Source organism: Chelonia mydas, chromosome 4, assembly GCF_015237465.2.
Source record: "Chelonia mydas isolate rCheMyd1 chromosome 4, rCheMyd1.pri.v2, whole genome shotgun sequence".
Taxonomy (NCBI): domain Eukaryota; kingdom Metazoa; phylum Chordata; order Testudines; family Cheloniidae; genus Chelonia; species Chelonia mydas.
This window is the reverse complement of record NC_057852.1, coordinates 40,921,957-40,949,516: the sequence shown is the minus strand read 5'-3', so window position 1 is coordinate 40,949,516 and position 27,560 is coordinate 40,921,957. Positions and strand designations below refer to the sequence as shown.

Sequence of the window (27,560 nt, the reverse complement as noted above, 5' to 3'; positions counted from 1 at the left end):
GAAAACTTAATTAATGCGGAACAGTAGGTAGGTTCTTTGGACTGCCTTTTCAAACACTAATATTTAAAATAAAAGAAAGTATTTGCATATTTTTTTTTTTAGCTTTCACGGCTTGATTAACAGAGAGAGCAGAGTGGGATTGAAATAAAGGATAGAGCGTGTGCATTTTATGAACAGATATGCTTGTAAACAGCAGAAATGCCTAAGAATACTCTTGAGATGTATAGTTTTTATTTAATTACACAAAAGTAATATGCAGTTGGAATAAGGGGTGTATAATATAATGCATGCACTATACATATGACGTAATGCTTACAAACGAGGCGAAGCTGATACTTTAAGTCAAAGTACTTTTAAATTGTACATTTCAATATCTTTTAGTGTGCCTTCTTTTAAATGAAAAAAGAAAATATTCTCCTTTCTCTTACATCAGTGTAAATCAGGAGTAACTCCATTCAAGTCCATAGAGTTACTTTATTTTTACATCTATGTAAGTAAGACTAGAAGAGAATCAAGTCCTGTGTATTTAATGTTTATAAATGCTATATTTCCCCAAATGCACTTTTCTTTGTAACTGGAAATAAACTCCCTGACAACAATGTTTAGCTCTTACAAAACAGAAATATCTTCTATATGCAGATCCTTTACAAGGTGAAATAAATAATGCTCGTCTCAGAAAGAAACTATCAGAATAAACTAACGATGTTAGAAAGAACTGTGAAGGCTGAGGAGATGTTTTATTTTTGAAAACTTGAATGAGGGGGAAGTATTTGCCCCTTAATTTGGGGAATGAGTTAGAGAAACAAATCAAAACTCAATAAGAACATTTTAAAAGATGAAAATAAATGAAACTCTAGGAGGTATGCAGTTACTCTGAAATCTGTAAAGAACAAGAGTAAATACAAAAATAATTTGGTTATTTTAGGATTAATTACTTAACCGTAGCTTTGTTAGTTCACCCACTGGACTGTAGAAGAATCAATGTTTTAGCACACTGTAGTGAAATGTAACCAAAAGAAATTAATATGAGCTACATAGATGGCTTTGATTGTACTCTTGCGGGCAGGTCATGTGTGAGGTATGTCAAAAGCACAAAGTTCTTGCCAGGGACAACATCGTATTTTTCAGAGTAACTTTCTGAGCTTCAAAATGCATGTTTAAGGAAACAGGTGTGAAATCCGATACTTCTTTTTTGAGAGAGAACTGAAGTGTTTTATGGGATGGATCCTCAGTGTGTATAAATCAGCATAGCTCCATTAAAGTCAATAGATATATACCAATTTACACTAGCTAAGAATCTGGACCTCTATTAAGTATTCTAATAAAACAAAAATGTGTTAATATGTAATACAAATCCAGTATTAGCTAATAGCTTGAAAACATCATTTGTATTGTCTAACACTATATGTTACTGTAGACTATACTTAACAGATACCCACTATGACTTTCATTTTCTGCAGCTCATGGGTACACTGAATACATTCAGATAATTGAGATAATTTTCAGTGTAATTAATAGTCTGTTGAAGGATACATGAGATTGTGATAACTGAGGTTCTGGTAATCAAAGTTTTACTGTATGACAAATTATACCACCCTGTTTTTTGGATAATGGAATCCAGTAATTGAGGAGACGTATGTTTGTTTGTTTGTTTGTCTGCATTATGGCAGAGATCAGAAGCAGTAGTGCTAGCCCACAACACCTGGAAATCTGAAAAACAGAAGGCAATAATTTATTTCTTCCACTTCATTCCCCTCACCACTGGTCCCGGATATGAGTGCCCTTCTAAGTATGACCCTCAGACACTTACAATGTGACACACTAATGAAACTGACACTTCTACCATGAATCGTTGTCTTCTTAATTAAGTATATTATTACTTCTTTCAAAAAAATAACTTTAAAGAATGTTATAATTTTATTAGGCTCAAAGTTTGATACTCTTAATCTCCTTCCATTTTAAACTCATCGCTGCCAAAAGAACAGTGTTAAAGAAACTGTTTCCTCTTCTATAACTTTAATAGTTAAATGAGTCACACTTACTAATAGGGTGTAACAGATTCCCAGGTTCTTTGCACAGATCAACAAGAATTAAATAGACTGCCTGATTTTCCAAAAATAGAGGAAATTTCCATGATGGCGTGAGGTTGAGAGCACTTTGCTTTTTTGTTTAGATCAAGTATATTTACTACTAATTTGTTTATATTCAGCCGTTCTAAATTTAATTTGCATCAGGTTCCTGGATTTCAAAATACTGAGAGAAACTGTTTACAGATTTGGGTGATGATGGTTGTTTAAGAAAGCCAAGTATCTTAGAACTGCCAGCGGGGGTTAGGATGCAAAGGGAAACAAAAGGAAACAGACATAAAGGTTCCTATTCTACACTAGTTCTGTTCCTCTAACAAAACATAGGGTAAAAGAAAATAATTATCCCTGAAATGGGGAATTGGCTCCTAAAACTCGGCTCAATTCTCATGGGATTATGCTGTTGAGTAGAAATTATGTGCGTGAGTATAGGTTTTAGGACTAACAGTGACTTGTATTTATTTGGGGAAGAACTCTCTCTGTCTGCTTTTTCACCAGTGGGATATAATGAATAAAAAATTTATAAGCACATGGGATATTGAACTTCTAATTTCATAAGAAAGATTTTATGTTAGTCAATTAAAACATTTATTCTAAAGTTAAGGAGGATTTGTTGTTAAGAAGTTTTTAAAAATTACAGTATTAAAAATAAGTATATTTCACCTTGCATGAATAAAACAAACAGAATTTGGCACTATACTTTGGTGGGGTTTTTTTTTTGTTTTTTTGTTTTGTTTTTTTACTTAATTTAACATATGGAATAATCAGGCATTTTAATCCAAAATATCAAATGTTCCTTGAAAACATGGAATATTTGAGATGGAATGTCTGAGAGCAGACTATGTAAAAGAAGCATATCAGTTTAAGAAAAAGAAGCATTTTCAAACTTTCAGTCAAAAATAACAAAGCAGTACAATAACATTTCCAAAAAAATTCGGACAACTGCCTGTTTCGTTAGAAAGCTCTCAAAGTTCCTAACTCCCTGTATTACAGCATGTGTATACAGTGGGCAGTAAATATGCTTTCATGGAAACTTATTCTCACTCAGTCGTTAAATTTTATTCTCACTCAGTGATTCAGAATTGTGTATGATATTGTTAAACCTCTAAGGGTATGTGTACTCTGCACACTGTGCCTGGGGCCTGTGAGACCTGGGCTTGTGAAGTCGGTGTTTCCAGGCCCGTGCTTGAGTGTCCACACTGAATTATAAATCTAAGTTTACAATTGCTTCATCTGGGTTCCATAGTCATGCTGATATGTCCATAGTGCATGAGGCAGACCTTCTGATTCTCGTCTGTAGCTCGAGCTGCATCTACACTGCAAAATGACAGGGCTTGGACCCAAGTCACAGCAGGATCCAGGCTCTAACCTACCTGCTCACAAAGTGCTAGGACCCAGGCCTGAGAGCTTGCCGACCTGAGTGAGACTCATATGTGTATAGATAGAAGGAGGGGCTTGGGCTCAAAATGTACAACAGTCATCTCAGGAACAAAAATTGACTTGAAGTTCTTGGAGATATTTGGGGTCTGATTCTGACCTTATTATCATCAGTGTAAATTAACAGTAATCCACTGAAGTCACATTATGGTAACGCATTCATATGATAACTGAGACCAGAATCAGGTTCTTTTCTAGTTAGGTTTTTAGTCCTAAATTAAAAAATAACAAACAGACCATTTATTAAATCTTTCTCTATTTGGAAGGATGGACTTTACATTCTGACAAATGTAACTTTAATAGATCCTGAAATCCTATCATCGGCAGCCTGATAGTGGTAAAACTATCACCAAGCCTTTTCCTGATAGTGAAAAAACATTTAGGCAGGTTTCTGAATCTTCGTGTCTGGTTACAATAACAGACAACAGTAACTAGGTCCCCTCTTTAATTTTACAATACCCACATTAACGATAAAACAATAATTTGTGTTGATTAGTAACTTTCATCCAAGGATTTCAAAGTGCTTCACAAACATTAGCTAAGCCTCATAACATCCTTCTGAGGCAGGCCTTTGGCCCTCATCACAGCTCTCATCACATCTTCTGCTTCTGGAAATTTGAAATTCCCTTGACACACATACCAACCATATCTTAATCCGGAAATAATAATGCAAGACAAGAAAGAACTGAGGCAGATCTCCCACTGCCTAGTCTCTACATATGTCCTCAAAATCCCCTGTCTTTGCTAGAAGCATGAACATCCTGAACTTTGAACTAATTAAAGCCTCTCTTCCAGAAACTATTTTCATTCTCTCTCTCTCTCTCTCTCTCTCTTTTTTTAAAGCAGTGTTAAAGCTCACAGATGAGGAGGTGGTATGGTGAACATATAGAAGGTCTGAAGATTTCCAAATTATTTCCATTGCCATTCACACAGAACAGTCTGACCTATCTATCTGCCTGTATGTGTTCCTTCTGCTTTTGTTTAGAGTAATCACATAAAGAACTAACCTTTCACCTGCAAAGCTGGACAAATAAACACTAGACCAGCAGCAGAGTGAAGCTGATATCTATCCCCTTGATAATCTGATTTTGAAACCCACTATCACATCTCTGTATTTGACCATGACAGTTTTGAATACCCCTTAGCACTCATGTTTAGACCAGAAGTCTTTTCAGTCTCAGCAGAGTTTTTGCAGCTTGATCTCACAGTAAGTACATGACTAGAGCTGTTTCGAAAACAGACACCAATAAATCAAAAAGCATCACAGTGACTCGGTCAATGTACTCAAGCCTCAAATATGTCCCCATCCCATGTCACTCTTATATGGTTCTAGTCCCAAAATGACTCTGGAAGGAAAGTTACAGCATCTTAAAGTCAAAGGACATAATTGCCCCTACTTATACTTCTACCTAGGAAGGAGCACAGAGGAAAGGATGTTATTCCACCAAAACAGTGTGTGCAGCCCCTGAAATCGTCATGGGCAGGTCTGGGCTTGACAGCGGTGGTTCAAACTTCAGAAGGGGCCACAGATGCTTACATAGGAAATTTCCCTCCAGCTACTCACTATATCAAAATTGTGCTGATAATGAAGGAGCTCACGGGGAAAATAGGATGGGTTCAAAAGATGTAAAACTAAACTAAGCAACCTAAGAAAGGAAAAGAGCACAATGGCATATGCAGGGTTAATATGAATATCACACTGTTTGGTCTAAGCACTCTCAGCTGTGTTCTTCCACTCACACCCCACATATACCACTTAAGGCTCACCCTCAAGTTAAAACTCTGAATGCAGACTGACCTATGTGGGTGGAGTTTCAGGGTTTGCTCTTTGGGCACAGTTTCACCATATGGAGACTAGTACCTTCTCTGCTGCCTGGATTCTTGGTCCTGGAAGCATGGAATGAAGCTGCCTCCTTCTAGCTACTTAAGAGCACACTCCATTGCCAGACATACTACCTCTGGGAGTGTGGTGTGCAGGTCATTGTCTTGTGGCTCCTCTGGGAAGTGAGCACATCTGTTTTTCCTGATAACACACTGACTTTTCGGACAGTACAGGAGCTTGGAATACTCCATGTCTGGGGAGTAGCTGTGGGAATAATATCACTGCACTCTTTTGGGGGCTGAGCTCCCCCTTTAGATGACCAAGAGGTGCGTGTTGCTTGTTGTTTTTCTCTCCCCTGTACAGAGTGACTAGGCAGTGAGCACCAGTTCCATACATTTTAGGATTCACAACCCACACATAACATGGCCAAGACTTTGAATGTCTAATGTTTCAACATTTCCCTACTCTGAAAACAAGAGAACCTCAGAAACATTAGAAGTTGAACATTCCGAAGGTGGAGTAGGGTGGTCTGTTCCCACAGCTAAAATGCTTTGTTTCTAGTATTATTTTGTAATGCTGCTGATGCATCGTTAATAGAATGATATAAAATTACTGTAGACGCAGATAATTTGCATTTCCAAAGAGGACATTAATGTTCATAGCTACTGCAAGCTCTTTTGTCCTGTGGCAAAGCAATTATAGCAGAAAACATGACAACTGGGTTCCTAGGTGTTTGGGTAATACAAATAATAATTGCCAGGGAAAACATAATTGTCAGCACAACTGGGGAAAAAAACCTAAAAACAAAACAATCATCCCCATCTGGACTCAAAAGAGGCACTTATAGGAAAAAAGTCATCAATGGTGAAACAGAAAGTAGGTCCAAACCTGCAAGGTTCACTCATGTGACTAGCCCTATTGACATCAGAGAGACTATGCATGTGAAGGGAGCCCTGTGTGAGTAATGCTGAAGACGATGAGCAAGGGCTATGAGCGCAAGTAAAGCTATGCAACACCTTCTCTCTCTCTCTCTCTCTCTAGTCCAGATGGGGATGCATGTTTCGGTTTTGGGGTGGGGTTTTTTTTCCAGATGTACATGTCAATGAACAAAACAAATAATGCAAAGAATCTCCCAGCGAAGCTATAGAGAACTTAATCTACAACAAACATTCAGAGAAGAAATTGCAGGGCTAACAGTTTAATTTATATTATGGGCATAATTGTAAGTTAAGGACCATGCTGTGCTCTTGTTCCATGTTCATCAGCATGCATCTGATGAAGTGGGTTTTAGCCCACGAAAGCTTATGCCCAAATAAATTTGTTAGTCTCTAAGGTGCCACAAGTACTCCTGTTCTTTTTAGAACTCGCAATGATTTCAGTTGCAGCTGCACCTAAGGACGAAAAGCTGTATGGCCAAGAGTGTGATATTTTTCAGGAGTGATGGGAATCAATTTAGGATTTATTGACCTTGACAGAGTCATGAAAATTCTTTGTTTCTGTAACTTTGGATGATGTCTGAGTGTATAAAGAAGGGACCATTCCATCTCTTCAGTGCTGAAAGCATTGGTAGAGATATGTAAATAGTTGTTAATATTCTTAGCACTTACATAACACTTTCCCATTTCATAATGCTCTAATACAGTCCTCCTAACAACACTCCATTTTATAGCTAGGGAAAATTAGAGACAGAATTTGTAACTAATAACAATAAGAAGCAAATAATTAAACCATCAGGCATAGCATTTGGTCCCATATTACTTCAGTAAGGACTAGTAGAGATACTCTCATGCCTGTGGAGTTCAAGGTATATAATGTTAGAGATGAGCCAAAATTAGGCATATAAATTCAAATTCAGATTAGACTTTGTAATTTTGGATTCTGGTAAATGGCTGAATTAGAAATACAAAACTTCTGTAATCCAGCTGTATAATTTATATTAATGTGCCCAGTAAAGAGAGGTCCTGACTCTCAGCTAATGTAAATTGGCATAGATGAGGATCTGGCTCATACAATTCAGATATATCCAAAAATAAGGCAGGTGCAATGCAGAAAACAGTAAAACAGGCAAAATTACAAATTTAAATATTTTTTCCAAAATTAAATAATCTCCCCTTGCGCCCAACTACTTAATAAACTACTGAGCCTTCCAGAATTAACAGAAAGCCAGTAGCTCCACTTTACAGATGTATTTGGAGAGGGTTGTCTGTTAAAGTTTTTCCATTGTGCTCCATGGCTAGTTCACTATTCCAAAGGACAAGAGTTCATGTGAGAGCCATAAACAAGCCACCCATACAGGACACTGCTTCACTTGCATTTCAGTCACTGGGTTAATTACCATGGAAGCAGGGAGTAGCCTACTGGATTCGTGTAATGTGGTATGGGCCATTACAAAGGCTACTGCCCTACTGCTTTGCTCTTACAGCTGAGAGATGGCTATTAAGTGAGCTGTTGTTGTTACCACGCTGGGTGTTCTGGACGTGTGTCCTAGTTGTTGTTATCTCTTAGACAGGAGCCACTTGTCAACCACTGAGAAACAATAACCACAAATGCAAGGTACTGTAAAATTACAAATAAGAAATTTGAGTAGCTATTCAAGGAAAACAAGAAAGGAGGGAGAAATAGCCTTTGTGTGCTTTGCAGACTGTTCATAAAATAGTGGAACAACCTCTCCCTACCTCTGTAACCCACCAAAAAGTAATATAAAAATGTGAGGAGTTTCACTGCACTCACAACTACTATGCACAAGACAAGCACTCCTGATGTTACTCACACCTTTGTAGACTCAGCCTCTTTTGCAACAGGATGAGATGCAGAGGTAATTCACATCCAGATTGGCCCTGCCCTCCCCTGCCTTTGTGCCCTGCTCCTGCTTTGGGCCCTGTAAATCACAGAGTTAACTTGGTTTCAGAAAGAAAAGGAGTACTTGTGGCACCTTAGAGACAAACAAATTTATTTGAGCATAAGCTTTCGTGAGCTACAGCTCACTTCATCGGATGCATTCAGTGGAAAATACAGTGGGGAGATTTATATACACAGAGAACATGAAACAATGTGTGTTACCATACACACTGTAAGGAGAGTGATCACTTAAGATGAGCTAGTACCAGCAGGAGAGCAGGGGGATGTGGCGGGGGAAGAAAACATTTTGTAGTGATAATCAAGGTGGGTCATTTCCAGCAGTTGACAAGAACGTCTGAGGAACCGTGGGTGGGGGAGTGGTCGCCGTGTTAGTCTGTAGCAGCAAAAAAAACGAGGAGTACTTGTGGCACCTTAGAGACTAACAAATTTATTTGGGCATAAGCTTTCATGGGCTAAAACCCACTTCACTGGATGCATGCAGTGGAAAATACAGTAGGAAAAATATATATACACAGAGAATGTGAAAAAATGGGTGCTTCCATACCAATTGTAACCGGACCAATTAATGAAGGTGGGCTACTATCAGCAGGAGAAAAAAATGCATTTGGTCCAATCCCTCAGACAGAGACAAACACCTAAAAGACCTCTATCAAGCATTCTTAAAACTACAATACCTACTTGCTGAAGTGAAGAAACAGTTTGACAGAGCCAGAAGAATACCCAGAAGTCACCTACTCCAGGACAGGCCCAACAAGAAAAGTAACAGAACGCCACTAGCCATCACCTTCAGCCCCCAACTAAAACCTCTCCAGTGCATCATCAAGGATCTACAACCTATCCTGAAGGACGATCCCTCACTCTCACAGATCTTGGGAGACAGGCCAGTCCTCGCTTACAGACAGCCCCCCCCCCCACAACCTGAAGCAAATACTCACCAGCAACCGCACAACAAAAACACTAACCCAGGAACCTATCCTTGCAACAAAGCCCATTGCCAACTCTGTCCCCATATCTATTCAAGGGACACCATCATAGGGCCTAATCACATCAGCCACACTATCAGAGGCTCGTTCACTTGCACATCTACCAATGTGATATATGCCATCATGTGCCAGCAATGCCCCTCTGCCATGTACATTGGCCAAACCGGACAATCTGTATGCAAAAGAATAAATGGACACAAATCAGAGATCAAGAATTATAATATTCAAAAACCAGTCGGAGAACACTTCAGCCTCCCTGGTCGCTCAATTTCAGACCTAAAAGTGGCAATTCTCCAAACAAAAAAACTTCAAAAACAGACTCCAACGAGAAACTGCAGAATTGGAATTGATTTGCAAACTGGACACCATTAAATTAGGCTTGAATAAAGACTGGGAATGGATGGGGCATTACACAAAGTAAAAACAATTTGCCCATGCTCATTCCCCTCCCACCCACCCCCCCATGTTACTCCCACCTTCTTGTCAACTGTTTGGAATGGGCCATCCTGATTATCACTACAAAAGGTGGTGGGGGGGTTTCTCCTGCTGATAATAGCCCACCTTAATTAATTGGTCTGGTTACAATTGGTATGGCAACACCCATTTTTTCATGTTCTCTGTGTATATATATCTTCCTACTGTATTTTCCTCTGCATGCATCCGATGAAGTGAGCTGTAGCTCACGAAAGCTTATGCCCAAATACATTTGTTAGAGTTAACCTGGAGTCACTCTCAGTGCTTCAGTGCGCTCTCTCTCTCTCTCATAACTCCCTGTGGTACTCAGTCCTTTTATTTTCTCCCTCTTCTATAAACAACCTCCTCAGCTGCTGGCAGCTGCCAAGGCTCAGCAAGCAAGTGCTCCAAGGCTACTAAACATGGTTCAAGTAACTATAGTTGCTAGTTTACACAGGTTGTTGCTTGTTTCTTTATGTGGAGCACTTTCTGAAGGTCCCTCTTACCTCCAGTCACAAATCCCAAAAGACTGATAATGGCATCCAACAAGAAGTGTCAGTCCTGTTAACTCCCCCAAATCTCTGTTTGGCTTTTCATGCTAACTTCAGACCATTCTAAACATAGTCACCATTGACAGTCCAGGTTTTCTGCAAAGGCATTTGGTCCCATCATCATTCAGAACTGCCCATATCTGTGCTTCTATAAGAATAGTGACAAACTTGGTACTAAAAACAATAATATTTGTGCTATTTGTAACTTGTAATCATGTATCCATAGCTCTAACCTGTTATTACTGTTGCTGAAAAATCTATCTAGAGAGTAACATAAACTGTGCTAAAGTAATGCTTAAGGTCTAACTAACTTGGGCTAGGGAACAGTAATATCTAATGATTACAGAAAAGGATTGGGTGCCAGAAGACTTAGATTCTATTCCTGATGTGCAGTGTGTCCTTGGCCAAGTTTCTATACCGTGTGCCCCAGTTTGCCTATTTGTATAATGGGGATAATATTTCCTCCCCTTTGTAAAACACCTTGAGATCTTCCAATGAAAGATGTGATGTAGAAATGTAGCAACAGTATTTTATTATCTAGTTAGCTTACTCCCATAATACATAAGTAGTTTAGGGTTTGATCCAAAGCCCATTTAAGTCAATGGAAAGACCCCCATTAACTTCAGTGGGCTTTGGATCAGACCTCTAAGAAGCATTGTGAGATCAGTATTTGACATGGAAGAGGGAGGTAATGAAGGAGGTCAGGGGAGGTAATGAGCTTTGATTTTTTTTTTAATTGTTTTAAAAAGATGTTGAGGACTTTTGTAAGGTTTTCGCAGGGTGAGTGAATATGATGGTAACAGTTGGACCAACTTTTATCTAGTCTGCAAAGTGAAATCCTAGGCTGCATTGGAGACTAGCAATGAGCAGGTGCTCATCATTTTTGCTACAGTGACATGAAACACAACTCTCAAGAGGTGCTCTAATTCCTCCAGGGAATTAGATTCTCTCCACAGAAAGCTATACAAAAAAGCCAATTCATAATTGCAGTGCTGTGTGGGTTTGCAAAGGGATTATTGCTAAACAGGAGGCCAGATTCTCCTTTCACTTTCACCAGTGTAAACCAGAAGTGACTCCACTGAGTCACACCACCGTAAAATTAGTGTGAATGAGAGGAGAATCAGGAACTGTGTGTGTGTGTGTGTGTAATGTCTTTCCTCACAATTTACCTTCCCAGAGCTCTAGCCTTTCTCTTTTGATGGCAGTATGTAGAGGCCGAAATGTGCGGGTTCATCTCTCTCTGTAGCGTCAGACTAGCTGGACCAGTGGTCTGCTCCAGAATGGCAACTCCACAGCAGTCATGAGCTATTGTAATCACATGAAAAGTGGAAATATAAATCTTCGTTTAGAAAACGAAATACTCCTTATAATGTTTGATATTTTCGATTCTATATTTCCATGAGTATTTTTATTTTCCTTTTCACCATGCCTACACTGAGACGTTTCCTGAATATTACTATAACAAAATCTCATCACTTTGCAGGTAACATACCCTATTTGTTGCAATTCAAGTCTCTAGTGGTGTTCAATCAATTGAAAATATAAACCTGACCTTTATTGTATTTTTATTTTTCTACAGATTTTTCTTTTGTATGCTACTGTGATTCCCTTTGTTAAAACAACACTTACAGCAAAAGAAAAACAAGGTTTAAATTTGAACTGCCAGAGAAGGTTTCTTAATCCACAGATGGTTGACATGATGGACCCTAAAAGCTTCAAAGGGGCCATTATGGTCCATTTTGTCAATCTGGATTTAGGGAGTTTTAAACCACGGATTATGGAAACAATAGTGCATAAATGCTCTTTCCCCCACAGTTATAATTTGTCACACCAATGAAAGATCGGATGTTAATCTGGACACTGTGCTGCACAAGCACACTCACTATGTGTATTAAAAATCTTCTGAGAAAAGTAAATAGTGTGCATGCCCTCATAGCTGGTTTCCTTTGTTTCTCTTTCTAATCTATATTTCTGAACAAAGGGACAGATTCTGAAAGGTGCCAAGCACTTTCTTCAATAGTCCATGTGAATGGAGTGCGGGGGGAGGAGGGAGAGGGAGTTTGCTGAGCACCTTTCACAAGACCCTGAGCACTAGGAGGATCAGACCTAAATATGCAAAGTTCAACTTTAAAAAAAGACAGATACTTGCTGGAGAAGCAAGTAACCCTTCCTCAAGTAATTTGAAAATACAAACTGTCCATTTTTCCCCCTTATATACTAATAGCCAAATACATTTCAACCAAATTTGATAAATAATTTTTAAAAAATGCTCTGTAGCTGAGACTTTGTATTGTTCGCTGGAAATTTTTTGCTGATGAGTTATAAAACCCTGAAAAATAGGGGTTTATAATGGAAAAGCTTGAAAACCTTAACACTAGCGTTCCTATAATAAGTCAGAGCAGACATAGCATGTCCTTCTATTTTCCAAGGCTACGTTCTCTTCACAGTTAAATCTGATTCTACAGATTTATTGTCAGACGTGGCATGGTTAACACAAAGGAAAAATGAATGCCCTCAATTTTAAAAATAGGACATAGATTAAAAAAAAGTTAAGCATTCATACAATAAAAAGAAAAGAAACTCAACACAGGAACCTCTGTGGCAATCTGTGCCTTGAAATTATCCTCACTAAATTACAATCATGCACTTTCCACTCCTTGTAATTAAACATTAGGTTTTATTTATTCCAGATGCATTTGCTTCAAGTAAACCCAGATCCTTTTTTGTTATTGTAAATCCCTTACAGGACTCTGTGACCTGCAGACAGTTGGGGAATAAAGGAAATATTTTCCATAGATAAGGCATTTGTTGATGGTTTTGTGAATAATTTGTGTATTACAATTTATGATCAATGCAATTTGTTTGGCAAATCTCTATGGTCAATCTAATATTCGTGTTATCTTGTAGGAGAATAGTGTGTATATTTGTCTATATACAGACCTGTGTGTGTATGCAGTAGATGTGCAAGGAAATCTTTTTAAAAGTATTTATTTTCACCTTTGCTCTCACCACAAACAGCAAAGCAAAATGGAATCACAGGCAAGCAAGTTTCGTAAGAGACTTGTGAAAATCCAGAACGCTAAGGATAATATAATTAATATCACATCTCTTACCATCCTCGGTAGATCAATGAGTTTTAATAAGTTCTTTTTAATTCATTCTGCTCAGTGAATGATGTTTTATTTGCAGATAAGCATGTAGTTTAGATCTGTCTGAAAATGTTTGAAACTCAAAATTTTTAGATGAAAAAAGGGACAATTTGTTCACATATTACAGTGCAAAATGTGTTCCTTTTTTCAACCAGCTCTAATCTAAATCAATATGTGTGTTGTCAGGAAAGACAATGTGATGCTGTAACTAATTTAGGGATAACCCCTGGCTTTCACAAAAGAAATTCCATAGACCTGAAAGCTGGATGGGCTCAAGCTGGAAGCTAAAATATGAAACATGCACCCTGAATTTTGGGAGAAGTCTCCATATACTGGAAACTACTACCCCTAAGGTTTTGTTTCCAGGTTTGACCAAAACCAGGAGGAGTCTATTTTTGGATTCGGTTCAGATGCAGCCCAACATGTAGACATTTCTTACTACCTGCTGATCCTGCAAGAATACTACCATTTTGGCTCAATATTTTGTGAGAATATCTTGTATGGTTTTGTTGCTGTTGGACCTAAACTCTAATCTAGTTTGGCCTCAAACACAAATTCAAAACACAGGCTAAACAAACCTAAATCTAATCCAGATCCAAACACAGAGACTGATTTCTCCCATCATTCTTCCCTTCCCGCTCTACTTTAAAAATACAAATTATCCAGATGTTTGTATTCACTTTTTGAGCCCTAAATATATAGGTAAATTGCAATTATATAAATGTTTTGAAGACCATCCAAAATATTTATGTAATTGGAGTTTTGGATAAATGAGATTGTTTGCGTATGAATTTTGCATTCAGGAGACAGACATGAGTTATGGATAATCACAAACTGGATGATCAGGTTTAACCTATATAATTTTCATATGTGTGTGTTTTTGTTCATAATAATACACAATGTGTCATACAATATTCATTTATTATGGTATTTTTGAAGGAACAGTATTCTATCTGTCTATCCATCCCTGCCATTGTGGCCTGTAAGCTGTTTTGTTTGCTATGTTGAATTCACAAATTAATAGTATGCATCTATTGGTATATTTAGGTAACTGTTCAGAAGCATATTCGTTTAGCCCATTACATTGTGTAGCCAGGTGTTGTATATCTATTAGAATGAGTGAATATTCAAACTGTTTTAAAAGCTGTTAATTTTTTCAGTGGTAGTGCTCTTTTTAGCCTGTGTGTTCTTTCTGTATATCTGTCTCTGTCATTCAAATGGTGACTTCTTTTTCTTGTCCTTCAGTGAGCTACTTGTGCTTGCTTCGCCATATTTTTCTTCTTTGCTTTGTAAATTAGGAAGATTGGAGTTATGGCATTGTAAGAGTGACAAGTGGTCCCCTTTCTTTTTTGAAGTTAGCGGAAAACACCACATCAGTATTTGCCCTGCTGAGGATCAGCAGCACAAGCCATGTATCCTAATCTCCTGTCTTCCAGTTCTAAATATCCAGAATTAGAGATCAGAGTCACAGAGGCAACCAAGCATCACATTCACATCCAGATTCAGGCTCTCAGCTGAAGAGAGAGCTGGGGAGGAGGGTGGGGAGAAGAGAGGTAAAGATGGGCCATTAGAGGGCACTTTTGCAATCCTAGAGAAGGAAAACTGTGTTTATTATTTTACTTAGGACTGTCTACTCTAGCTTTTGCTTAAAATCAGTGATAAACAACATGCAAATCCTTCCAGTCATCAGGAATATATCAATAAAATATTGACTCTTGCTTTAAAAACCAACTAACCAAAAAGTAACCAAGATAAACCTGCAGAAAAGGGAATAAAAGGTATTTAGGTGGTGGCACAGCCAGGAGAACAAGAAGTCACACAACATATTTCAGGTAGTTGTACGGTTTCAGAGTAGCAAAGTTTAGGCCTCTTCTGGTATATGTGTTCTAAAAATAAACCAGACTCTGACCTGGTTACACAGAACAAATAAAAACATTCTTGGTTGAATGTTTCCAAGAAGTGGGGGTGAGGTGGTTTGGCAATAATTATGCACTCTCAAGCAGTAAATGAATTTTAAGAGAGATGTCATCAAAATCAATGGAGTTTCACCTACCCTATGCCAGTGATGAATCTGACCAAAAATGTATTTATAAGGGGATAAAATTAGAAGGATTTACTGTCACAATGCATATGTTGTGTGAGTAATCTGTACACGGTGTAACTCAGCCTATGCCAAAATGTAACTGCTCTGTTGTAGAAAATTCTGTTAATTAGGTTTAGTATGAAAGGATTGTGCAAAACTAGCGGCTTAAATTTTCAAAACCAAATAGTGATTTTGGATGCCTCCATTTTTCCGTGTCCTGTTTCAGAAAGTGTTGTCCATGAAAATTAATCCCCTTTAAAGTACCTCCGGTTGGGTATTTGAAAATGAAGGTACCTAAAATCACTACTCACCTTTAAGTATCAAGGCAAGGGAATTCATTTTTCATTTACAATTTTAAAAGATGTGGAGCAGGCCAGTGCTGTCTTCCTCACTCAGGTAAAATTCCCATTGACTTCATTAGGTGTCATGACTGAATAAGCACTACAGAACTGAACCCAACATATCTCTAGTGTTGTTTTTAATCCAAGGAATACTTTGATAATTAGATACAGAAAATGAAGGTAAAACTGGATCTTTTCTACCTCTCCAGTTGTTAATGTTGACAACCCATCCACAAAGGTCTTCAAAGTGGATTATCTGGTGAAATAATTTAAGAAGTGAAGCTTAGTCTAGCTAATCCTATAATCAAAAGTAGTTTATTTTAATAAAGGTTAAATTGCATTGGAGCTGACACTGAGAATATACAGTATTGGGAGATCAGGGGGGTTCATTTAGAGGACGCTGTATTCAGAAAATGTCAGCATTTCTTACCTTACCATCATCTGCTGAAATTGTTCTGGTTAAGACAGAATTCTTCTCCCCATTGGTTGAGGATAGTACTTGAAACATCAATAAACAAAGTGTTTTGTTACACCCAGAACTCATCCTACATGATATAAGGAAGGAGTTTTCTGCTGACTTTGGTGATTCGAGTCTGCAAATATTTTGATTCACGATCTTTGCTTCCAATGTGTCAAATGTCATTAGCTTTGCTGATAAGTATAAATGATTCAATCTGAATTCAAGGAAATAGGAGCAAGTTAGGATGAAAGCTGACAAATTTTGGAGAGACTGAATCATGATTTGTCTATAAACAAGGCTAAGATTTTGTCCCAGAGGTCATGGAAGTCATGGAATTTGTGACTTCCAGAGACCTCCATGATATTTTCGCGTCAGCCCCGGGGCAGTAGGGCTGCAGCTGTCAGCAGGCAGGGCCCTCTGCAACTCCCAGCTGCTGTGGGGGGTAGGGGGGACCCTGCAGCCCCGAGCCGCCACCGCGGAGGGTGGCGGCTCCCTGCAGCTCCCAGCTGCCATGTGCAGCAGAGACTCCCACAGCTCCAAGCTACTGCCAACAGGGGGATCCTGCAGCTCCCAGCCAGCGCGGGTGGCAGGTGAAGGACCCCGCAGCTCCCATCCACCATGGACAGACCCCACAGCTCCAAGCTGCTGCTGATGGCAGGGGGGACCCCATGCTCTCAGTCACCATGGGGTGGGGAACCCTGGAGCCCCAGCAGCAGTGGGTGCTGGACCTTCCTCCCTCCCTATTTTCTCATACTTATTTTTAATTAAAGTCAGGGACAGGTCACAGACTTCCGTGAATTTTTGCTTATTGTCCATGAACTGTCCCTGACTTTTACTAAAAATAACTGTGACAAAAATCTTAGCCTTAACTGTAAACAGTAATGACATTTTCTTAAATAAAGCACCCATGTCTTTTCCCTACCAAAGTGCTTAGCACACTGCAGCACAATAACAATGCAATTAAAAATCCATGAAGAAGAAGAAAACATGCATTGTAAAATACTACAAGTGATACATACGCTGTATTGTAAGCTCTGCGAGGGAATTGTGGTCCCAGAACCCCACCGTCGTGAGGGCATGTTACTATTGTGAGGCTATCACAGAATAAATAAGGGGGCAACCTACCCAGAGTGTGCAGCTGAAAAATAACCATGCCTAATACAGTGACGGCTTTCCATAGAAAGGGTGTGGTGAGAGTAATGTGCAGCTTCTTAAACGTGCTTTGGTGGATTCCAACCTTTTTTCTGGGTGCTCTGAACGGGGCCTTGAGACCATACAAGATGAACCGTCCTTCTGAAGGAAGAATATGCAACTCTGTGAGATGAACCTCACTCCATTTTCTTTCCTTCAAGTCTCTTTCCTATGGATTTTCCCACGGGTGGTGGAGTGTTCTGGCCCTAGCTTTAGGGAAAAAGAACATGCAGAGGGAAGACAACACAATGAGGAGTAGAGGACTTATTTGCAAGGGATGACAAGACTAAAATTCATCAGATGATGATGGGATTGGTTGGGTTTGCTATGGAGGCATCTGGATGTGTCTGATCTTTTTATAAATTTGGGTTTTATTCTATAATATTTTCTCCCTCCCCTTAACTTCCTTTCTATCCAGGCCTTCCACTTGTGGCGAAGTGCAGCGATAAGGGTAAGGAGTTGAACTGGAATGTAGGAGTGGGAGAGGATGGTAGGCAGGAGAGTTGGAGTGAAACCCAGGGAACGGAAGAGGAAAGGAAGATGCAAAGAACAGGAGGGTACATGAAGTTAGAAAGTTTAAAAGAACAATGTGGATGGAAGGAGCAATTAAATGGCAATGATATTATAGGCAGATGTGGCAATTTAATGGGAACAAGAATAGTATCAGATTCTGTGAGAACTGAAGCAATCTATAGTTCTTGCTGTGTATGAAAGGGGAGCTGACTATATCCCAGAGAGAAGATCTCTGAAGCTGTTCTCAGGGCAGCATTGGAGAAGGTGAAGATCGAAAAGAGGATGAGGCCTTGCTTGTGCTCAATGTGGTGGGAGTAGAGAGGAGAGAGCTGTTGGGACCCAATGTCCCTAAGCAAGTTCTACCAAAGGTCTGTGTGGAGGGAGATGAGGGAGGCTGGCAGTTGCCTCCTCTGTTGCCTGCTACCACTCTTCAGAGGGAAATGGAGCCTTTGGTAGACTGGCCCCCAGAAGAGAGAAGACAGAGGCCCTGCTGGGGCTCCATAATGTGGAAGGGAGTGAGGGGGAACCCTCGGGATCTTGTGTCTTTGGTAGTCTCTGCTGAGGGTCCAATGGAAGAGAACAGGGAATGGGGGGTGAGAGAAGGGGGTACACTGGCTGGCAGGGACCTGCATTCAGCTCCTTGCTGGCTGCTGCTGTTCTTTGGGAGCTTGCAGTAGGCCATCCCCTGGAGTGGGAAGGAGGAGGCTTGCTGGTGCTCCCATTGGGGCTGGGTGTTTATATTTTCATAAAGAAGTTGAAGGGGAAGAGCAGTTTCTTATGACTGAAAAGACACATGCTGCTTCTCAAGGAACCATGGGTTTGATATTTCACACAAGCTGTCAGAGAATGGTCAAGTAGGGGTAAAAAAACTTTGTAAGATTTGATCTAAAGAAGAAAGTGTGTGTTATAAAGATATAATCAACCTACCCTGTAGAATAGAAGAATATTATAAACCCATATACATAGCCCTAGTAATAGCAAGGAAAGTAAGATAAAAATGACAGTACAAACTGGTTTCCCAAACTCACTGAAATACACATGGTTTAGGCAGCAGCCTAGAAATCTCTCAACTAATTTTGTAACTTTTATCAAAATATAATTTAAATGCCCTCTACTATTCTTGTAATCGGGCTGTTCTTCTTTTTTTATTTTTCTGTACCAAATCTATTGCATATTAGATCATGTACTGTACTGAATGGAGAATTTAATTCTATCCCACTGTATATCTAGGGATAGTCATTACTGACCTAGTTATAGACATAATAATGAAAGTCTGGTGTTATGAATTATTGTGCCTAATTTGTAAAGGATTCTTTGCCTTTGTGTTTTGGAATTCCCATCAGGCCCAAGAATTAAGCACAGCTGAATTGCATGCTAATATCAATGTGCTTTGAATGTATATGGGATAATATTTCATATTTTCCTAATATACTATTTTTATAAAGGGTAATTTGACTGGAAATACTTACTTGTCAAAAGGATTGCTGGGAGTCCAACCAAAATCTAAGGAAAGTGAAGTCGACATAACGTCTATCTGCCATGTGTTAGTGCTCGCTCCCAGGTCCAGCAAGTTATATTTCATTGTGGCAAAACGTCAAATTATAAATCTACAAAAATATGTGGAAGGCTTTGCTCACTGTTAACGAGTAGAAAGAGAGAAAAATACCAGACAATGGACTCATTTTGAAATCAGTGGGTGGGCTTAATTTCATAGAAGTTGGAGATGGAAAAAAATTCTGTGTAGATACTTTTAGTCAGCCCCTCTCGTAAGAGTGTTCCTTACCATATATATTACTAATGCTTGTATAGTTATCCACATGAACTGAAGGCTCCTCTGAAATATAAAGCACATGTGTAACTACTACCATTGGTGTTGTATGTGCATATCAGGAATAGACTAGACCCTTCCGTTTGTATCCTCGCTAAAAATAAATATTTTTTTTTACAGCTTTGGAAAACATCTACATATTCTGGTACCATTTATTTTAAATATGATTTGCTTAAGAACACAGTAGGTCTAAAGGGCCAGGTCCTCAGCTGGGACAAATTGGTGTAAAGTGCAACACCAGCTTACACGGCCTAAGAATCTGACCCAAAGTCATGAGAAAAATATTGCTTTATCAAAATCTCATCTTTTCTGATTAGATATATACGCATAATAATAAAGCCATACAATTAAAACGAAACAATAATACTGTGTATCAAAAAGTAGCAGTTACTAGTGTACTTGTCATTTAGAATTCATCAGACATGAATCCCTTTCGTTGCTGTAGGATGCTCTTGCTCCATTGGTTTGTGTTCTTGCTGCTGCTCCCGCTCTACTCCAGGACACAGAAGTTGCCTACCAGAGATGAGGAACTTTTCCAGATGCAGATACGGGACAAAGCATTTTTCCATGATTCATCAGTAATCCCAGATGGAGCAGAAATTAGCAGCTTTCTGTTCAGAGATACACCTAAAAGGTATGTTGACTAGTATAATGTATAGGGTTGTATGTGGAACTTAATATTTATATTTGTTTTGGATTTGTTAGAATCGATTTTTAGATCCAAATATGAAAAATACAAATATTTGCTTCTTGCCTCAAAATATAACTGTGTTTCAGTCTCAGTAGGTCACACTGACCCAGGCTGAACCCCAACCCCATTCAGTTTATTTTCACTTTCTGTGGGAGTCCAGAGGCCACACAAACCACAAAATTTTCCTGAAGTGAAGCCACAAACCAAGTCGGGCGGGGGGGAGTAAAAGGAAACCAATTCTGTAGGAAGTCTTCCACCACCCCTGAGACCCAAATACACACAAAACAACCCCAATCGCCCCACCAAAAATAAAACAAAAATAACAACGATCGCTAATGGAATTCTCTCTCTGATCTATTGAAATCAGAGTATTAATTTTACTTTACAGTACTGAATGGATTAAACAAGCAATGTGATAAATTGAAGAGAACTAGTCATATCCAACTGAAAAACAACAAAAACCAACCAAACAATAAACCCCAACAACCAACCAAACAATAAACCCCAAATAAGTCCAGGAATATACATAATATTTAACCAACCACAAATAAAGGGTTGAGTGAACACTTTTTGATATTTTGACACCCCTCTTTGAATTAAGTATGGAGAAAATAAATTTTCAGTTGGTCTGAAAGGACATTGAAGGAACACATCAAGTGTGAAATCAAATCTATAGGAGTTTTGTCAGTGACTTGAGTGAGGGCTGGATTTCACCTCCAAGTAAAAATTGTTGTAGTGTAAAACCATCAGAGTCTAGAGCTGATAATATACAAAACAGAAAACATTGCTTTTCAAGGATTTGTGTTTTCCAGTTTGCCTTTTTTCTTATGTAATAATATCTATGAAAAGCAGTATAAAATAAAAGCAAAATTTGATTGTTCATTTGAAAGCACAAAGTATTTTCACTCACTCTGGGGGTAAAGCAAGGACTGTTTACATGGACTTCATGGTATTTGGTATACCTCAAACAGTTAATAATAGCACTTTAATATGCCAGAAAGAAAGAGGCAGGGTGTGTGTATGTGTGTGTGTGTGTGTGTGTGTGTGTGTGTGATTTTATATATGTCTAGAGGCTCCCATTGTGCTAGACCTGTACAAGCACATGACAAAGAGAGGGTCTTTGCCTCAAAGAGCTTTCATCTTAAGTGGTAGGTAACATCATATTTGTCCTCATTTACACCTTTTTTGTCTCATGGTTCATGGTTACCCCATGAACACCAGTCCAGAAAATTTAACGTCAACTGCTATTTCTTGACATTATAGTTTATTAATGTTATACTTTTGTTAATCTTTCATAGGTATTTCTTTGTGGTTGAAGAAGACAACACTCCCTTAGCAGTTACTGTAACACCATGTGATGCTCCTTTGGAATGGAAGCTGAGCCTGCAGGAACTTCCAGAAGAGGCCAGTGGAGAAGGTTCAGGTAATAAACCAGTGAAAACTATAATTCTGGGACTTTATGGGTCAGAGAATTGATAATGGGAGACTTTCATCTCTACCTGATTCAAGTCTGCCCGAATCAGTAGTGATGTGATACACCCAGTTGTGTGGTGTGTGTAACATTTAAGAGGATGTCTGAGCTCTTACTGTTTGAATATGAATCCCAACCTTGTATTAGTTTAGAAGGCAGGCAACAGTTAGTGACATGGAGAGTGAAAGAGAGGAATACACTCCCCTAGGGTTAAGTAAAGGAAAAGGTGACTCTGTCAGTCCTCCAGGTGAGTTTGACACATTGGGATACACTAGTCTCATCTAAAGGGAGCTTCAAGAGAAAGAACTAGGAATAAACAATCAGAAAGTATGTTATAAATCTAAGCAGAGAAACGACCAGGGAATCTAATGGAGAGCAGAAGGAGGGAGTATGCATATTTGAAAATAAAACATCTCATTATATATGGAAGTATGATAAAGTAAAACTTTGCTTATTGATACCATATCGATTTCTTTTGTTAACAAATTGCATCATTCTGAACACTCACCCTGACCTTCTGTGTAGCACTGGCCATAAAAGTTCCCCCAAATTATTCCTAGAGCATACCTTTTGGAAAAACATCCAATCTTCATTTAAAAATTGTTAGTGATGGAGAATCTACCGGAATCCTTGGTAAATTGTTCCAATGATTACTTACTGTCACTGTTAAAGATAATTTATTTCCAGTCTGAAATTGTCTAGCTTCAACTTCTAGCCATTGGATTGTGTTACAACTTTATCTGCTAGACTGAAAAGCCCATTATCAAATATTTGTTCCTCATATAGGCACTTATAGACTGTAATCAAGTCACCCCTTAACCATCTCTTTGTTAAGCTAAATAGATTGAGCTCCTTAAGTCTATTACTTTAATCATTCTTGTGGCTCTTCTCTGAACTCTCTCCAGTTTATCAACATTCTTCCTGAATTGCGGGCACCAGAACTGGACACAGTATTCCATCAGCTGTTTCACCAGTGCCAAATGGATTTGAGTTCTCTCACTTCCCTCTCACCCCTAGTGGTGTTCCTTTGAGAACATACCTGTTGTGGGCTAATAATATGGGGAAGCTTGCATATGGGGCTTCTCTCCAGGCGGTAGCTGTTCTATAGAGAAAGGCTGTGATTTTTAGTTTCCAGAACCTTTTGTAGACGCATTAGATACTAAATACCTGTCTTTAAATACAAAGTGAATCAGTCTTCAAAAATTATCACATACCATACAATTTCTGTTGTACTTGTAAATAATAGGATCTCTAAATCAGTTTCACTGTGTAATAAGACTCAAGTACTACTTGCTCAAAAGTGGATTGATTTCACCTATGCCTGATCATTATTTATGATTGGAGTATCCTCTGCTCCAGAAACTGTTTCATCTGGCTCTGACATTTTACTTACAAGTAGTTATTAGAGTTTAATTTTCCTATATTGTCATATATTGACACATTTTCTAACAAACATTTGTCTATGTTCATATTCTAGGTGAACCAGAACCACTTGAGCAGCAGAAACAACAGATTATTAATGAAGAAGGCACAGAGCTGTTCTCTTACAAAGGCAATGATGTTGAATATTTTGTCTCTCCTAGTTCCCCATCTGGTTTGTACCAATTAGAACTGCTGTCAACTGAGAAGGATACACATTTTAAAGTATATGCCACGACAACTCCAGAGTCAGACCAGCCTTATCCCGAATTACCTTATGATCCAAGAGTTGATGTCACCTCTCTTGGACGCACAACCGTCACATTGGCGTGGAAACCAAGCCCTACAGCATCTTTACTGAAACAGCCAATTCAGTATTGCGTAGTCATCAATAAAGAACACAACTTCAAAAGCCTCTGTGCTGTTGAAGCCAAGCTCAGTTCTGATGATGCCTTCATGATGGCTCCAAAACCAGGCCTGGATTTCAGCCTCTTTGACTTTGCTCATTTTGGCTTCCCTTCAGACAACAATTCTGGCAAAGAACGTAGCTTCTTAAAATCATCATCAAAGCTTAGTCGCCAAATGTCTTCGAAGCCAAGAGTTGACCTGCAGAAGATTTGCATTGGGAACAAGAACATTTTCACAGTGTCTGATCTGAAACCTGATACACAGTACTACTTTGACATGTTTGCAGTAAATGTTAACACAAATATGAGCACTGCCTACGTTGGCACCTTTGCCAGAACTAAAGAGGAAGCCAAACAGAAGACAGTTGAACTGAAAGATGGGAAAGTTACAGATGTGTTTATCAAGAGAAAGGGGGCCAAATTTCTACGGTTTGCTCCTGTTTCGTCACACCAAAAAGTCACCTTCTTTGTTCATTCATGCCTGGATGCTGTTCAGATCCAAATTAGAAGAGATGGCAAACTTCTCTTGTCTCAAAATATTGAGGAGGTCCGTCAGTTCCAACTTAGAGGAAAACCAAAAGCTAAATATCTAATTAGGCTGAAAGGAAGTAAGAAAGGTGCTTCCATGTTGAAGATCTTAGCTACTACAAGACCTAATAAGCAGTCATTTCCTTCTCTTCCTGAAGACACAAGAATCAAAGCCTTCGATAAACTTCGCACATGTTCTTCAGCCACAGTGGCCTGGCTAGGCACACAAGAAAGAAACAAATTTTGCATCTACAAAAAGGAAGTGGACGGCAATTATAGTGAAGAGCAAAAGAAAAGAGAACAGAACCAGTGCTTGGGTCCAGACACAAGGAAGAAATCAGAAAAAGTCCTCTGTAAATATTTTCATAGCCAGAATCTACAGAAAGCAGTTACCACAGAGACAATTAAAGGCCTGCAGCCTGGCAAGTCCTACTTGCTGGATGTCTATGTCATAGGGCATGGAGGACACTCAGTCAAATATCAGAGCAAACTGGTGAAAACAAGGAAGTTCTGTTAGTGACCTTGTGTATAGAAATATATGGAACTCCAGTCTGAACATTATCCTACTTTCAGTAAACAGATTGACTACTTTCACAGCTGAGAAGTTGTGACCTGTATTTGTACTGTGTAGAAAAATATCAACTTGTATATTTATGTTTACCATAAGTAAATGTCTGGAGACACTGAGCCTGGTGCTTTCTGACAGCATCTGGCAGTTGTATTATCATGTGTTCGATGGTCCACATTTGATGCTCAGTAGATGTCCAAGGTAGCAGGAAACCTTGAAGGAACTTCCATTCTTTTGCTTCCATATTGCATGAACTGCTTCTAAATTATTTTATTACTTAAAAGGCTGAGACAAGTCATTCAACTGCCTTGTTATTCACACACACAACACACACAAACACTTCCGCTTTATGTAGATGGTAGGATTTCTGTAAATTATTTTATAAAGTTTCTTTTTAAATGTTTATATGATTGTAAACTATTAAAATCATTCCCCATTAAAATACAGATTTAAACTAAGTATTAACTGGGCTGCACATGAGTCTGTTTCATTGCTAATGTAAATTCTTATCTGGTTGATTTTAATGTTTAAATACTGTATGTATTTCATGTACAAAGTTGTCATACATTATATTCCTGTATATAAAATTAAAAATATTAGCTTATACATTGCTTCTCTTCTTGTCTCTTGGAATTTTAAGGGAGAACCTAAGCACTCTGATACATAAAAGTGTGACCATGAATGCAGTTAGGGCTTGTGTGTTGTTGAGTTTTTAATGTGTTTAGAAAAGGGTGTCTGAAGATCTCTAGAATTACTAATGCTACTGAGGAAGTTTGTTAACATTTGTAATTGAATAAAGGACATTGAAAGAAGGGCAGCTGTTGCAACATTGAGATTACCATGATATAAGTATTAAAAGAACAGGACAGCATAGAAAGTCTTTAAAATATACTTTGTGATTGAAAATAGATTCCATTTTTTGAGTACTGACCGTGTGCTTGGCACTTTACGTTGTCTCACAATCTAAATTGAACAGACAGTACAGTTCAAAGATATAACATACCAGATGACCTAATGATCTGAAAATGGTTTACATATGTATTTTTAAAATATTTTTGGCAGATTATCATTAAAAGCTTTTGTCTTTTGGACATATAACACCTTCTGTTTTAAACTGCAGAAGTAAGAAACTCAGAGAATTTTTTCCATTGATTCAATCGATGTTGCTAAAGTATTACATTTAAATGAAAATATTCTTCAGTTCATACCATGATCAGCCATGATTGCTAATAGAAGAATTATCTAAAACTTTCTACCACACATATTAAACTCCTAGCTTTAACTTGTTTCCAACCTTTTTCATTCCTTTGGTTTTAAGGTTTCACTTGTTTCAACTCAAATCTTTAGGCTTGTTATTAGGAAAATTTCTTAACAGTAATAAGAACACATGGCTAGTGAAAAGCACGCCTAAGAGAGGCAGATAACACACTGTCACTGTAGAGGTCTAAGAGCAGGTTAGATACAGCATTGGTGGGAATACAACAATAAGATTCAGGGTGTCAGAAAAAGATGTCCCAAGTGGTCATTGTGTTATTTTCTGGTCCTATATTATGTATGGGTGCAAATTGTCATGCAAGTAAGGTCCCTAGACCCTTTCATCTCAAATGGTTCTCCACAAATTGTGTTCCCCATCTCAGTGCAGGGAATATGGATTTTACTGAACCTTTGGGGCTCTAATAATATATATGGAGCAACCATGGGAGGAAAGAGAGGACCAAATCCATAGTTCCTCAGAAAATTAAAACACATATTAACTTGAGGGTAGGAGGCATGTTGTGTCATCATCCCTCCCCTTTTAATCACTCAATAGAGAAGGAAAAGTCTTCACCAGCATGGACTGCCAGCCTTTCCCTGTCTGATAACTTCACTTCAGAGCTGAAAATCATGTGTCTTTGGCTTTCCATTCTATTTCTTCCTGAATTCTCCCCAGCTGCAACCAGGCTTTGGGTCATGCATGTATTAGAATCAGGATTTGATGCTATGATTCTATGAATAATACACTGGGCATTTCTTACAGACAAACAAAAATGGCTGTAGTCTTTAATGTGGTTATATAGCAGCTATAGTTACTGAAGTTCCGAGTTTCAGAGTAACAGCCGTGTTAGTCTGTATTCGCAAAAAGAAAAGGAATACTTGTGGCACCTTAGAGACTAACCAATTTATTTGAGCATAAGCTTTCGTGAGCTACAGCTCACTTCATTGGATGCATACTGTGGAAAGTGTAGAAGATCTTTTTATACACACAAAGCATGAAAAAATACCTCCCCACACCCCACTCTCCTGCTGGTAATAGCTTATCTAAAGTGATCACTCTCCTTACAATGTGTATGATAATCAAGTTGGGCCATTTCCAGCACAAATCCAGGTTTTCTCCCCCTCCCCCCCCCACACACAAACCCACTCTCCTGTTGGTAATAGCTTATCTAAAGTGACCACTCTCCTTACAATGTGTATGATAATCAAGTCGAAGTTCCGAGGCCTATGCAGGTTATAGGGCCTCATGTAGTATGAGACCTAAAAGTTGCAATTCTACAACAAAAAAACTTCAAAAACAGACTCCAACGAGAGACTGCTGAATTGGAATTAATTTGCAAACTGGATACAATTAACTTAGGCTTGAATAGAGTTTGGGAGTGGATGGGTCATTACACAAAGTAAAACTATTTCCCCATGTTTATTCCCCCCCTCCACCTCCCACTGTTCCTCAGATGTTCTTGTCAAC

General features: G+C 38.7%; 1 protein-coding gene across 3 annotated transcripts in view; it reads left to right on the top strand.

Annotated features, from left to right (window-relative positions):
- NDNF (neuron derived neurotrophic factor) overlaps positions 1 to 25,649 on the top strand; it is a 43,994-nt gene extending 18,345 nt beyond the window's left edge. For all 3 annotated transcript variants that reach the window (XM_043545645.1, XM_007056817.4, XM_043545644.1), the window contains exons 2-4: positions 20,200 to 20,388; positions 21,744 to 21,868; positions 23,394 to 25,649. In XM_043545645.1, coding sequence (XP_043401580.1) covers positions 20,201 to 20,388; positions 21,744 to 21,868; positions 23,394 to 24,787 — 1,707 coding nt within the window. In that variant the 5' untranslated portion in view covers position 20,200 and the 3' untranslated portion in view covers positions 24,788 to 25,649. The remainder of the gene's footprint in view (positions 1 to 20,199; positions 20,389 to 21,743; positions 21,869 to 23,393) is intronic.
- The last annotated feature ends 1,911 nt before the right edge of the window (positions 25,650 to 27,560 follow it).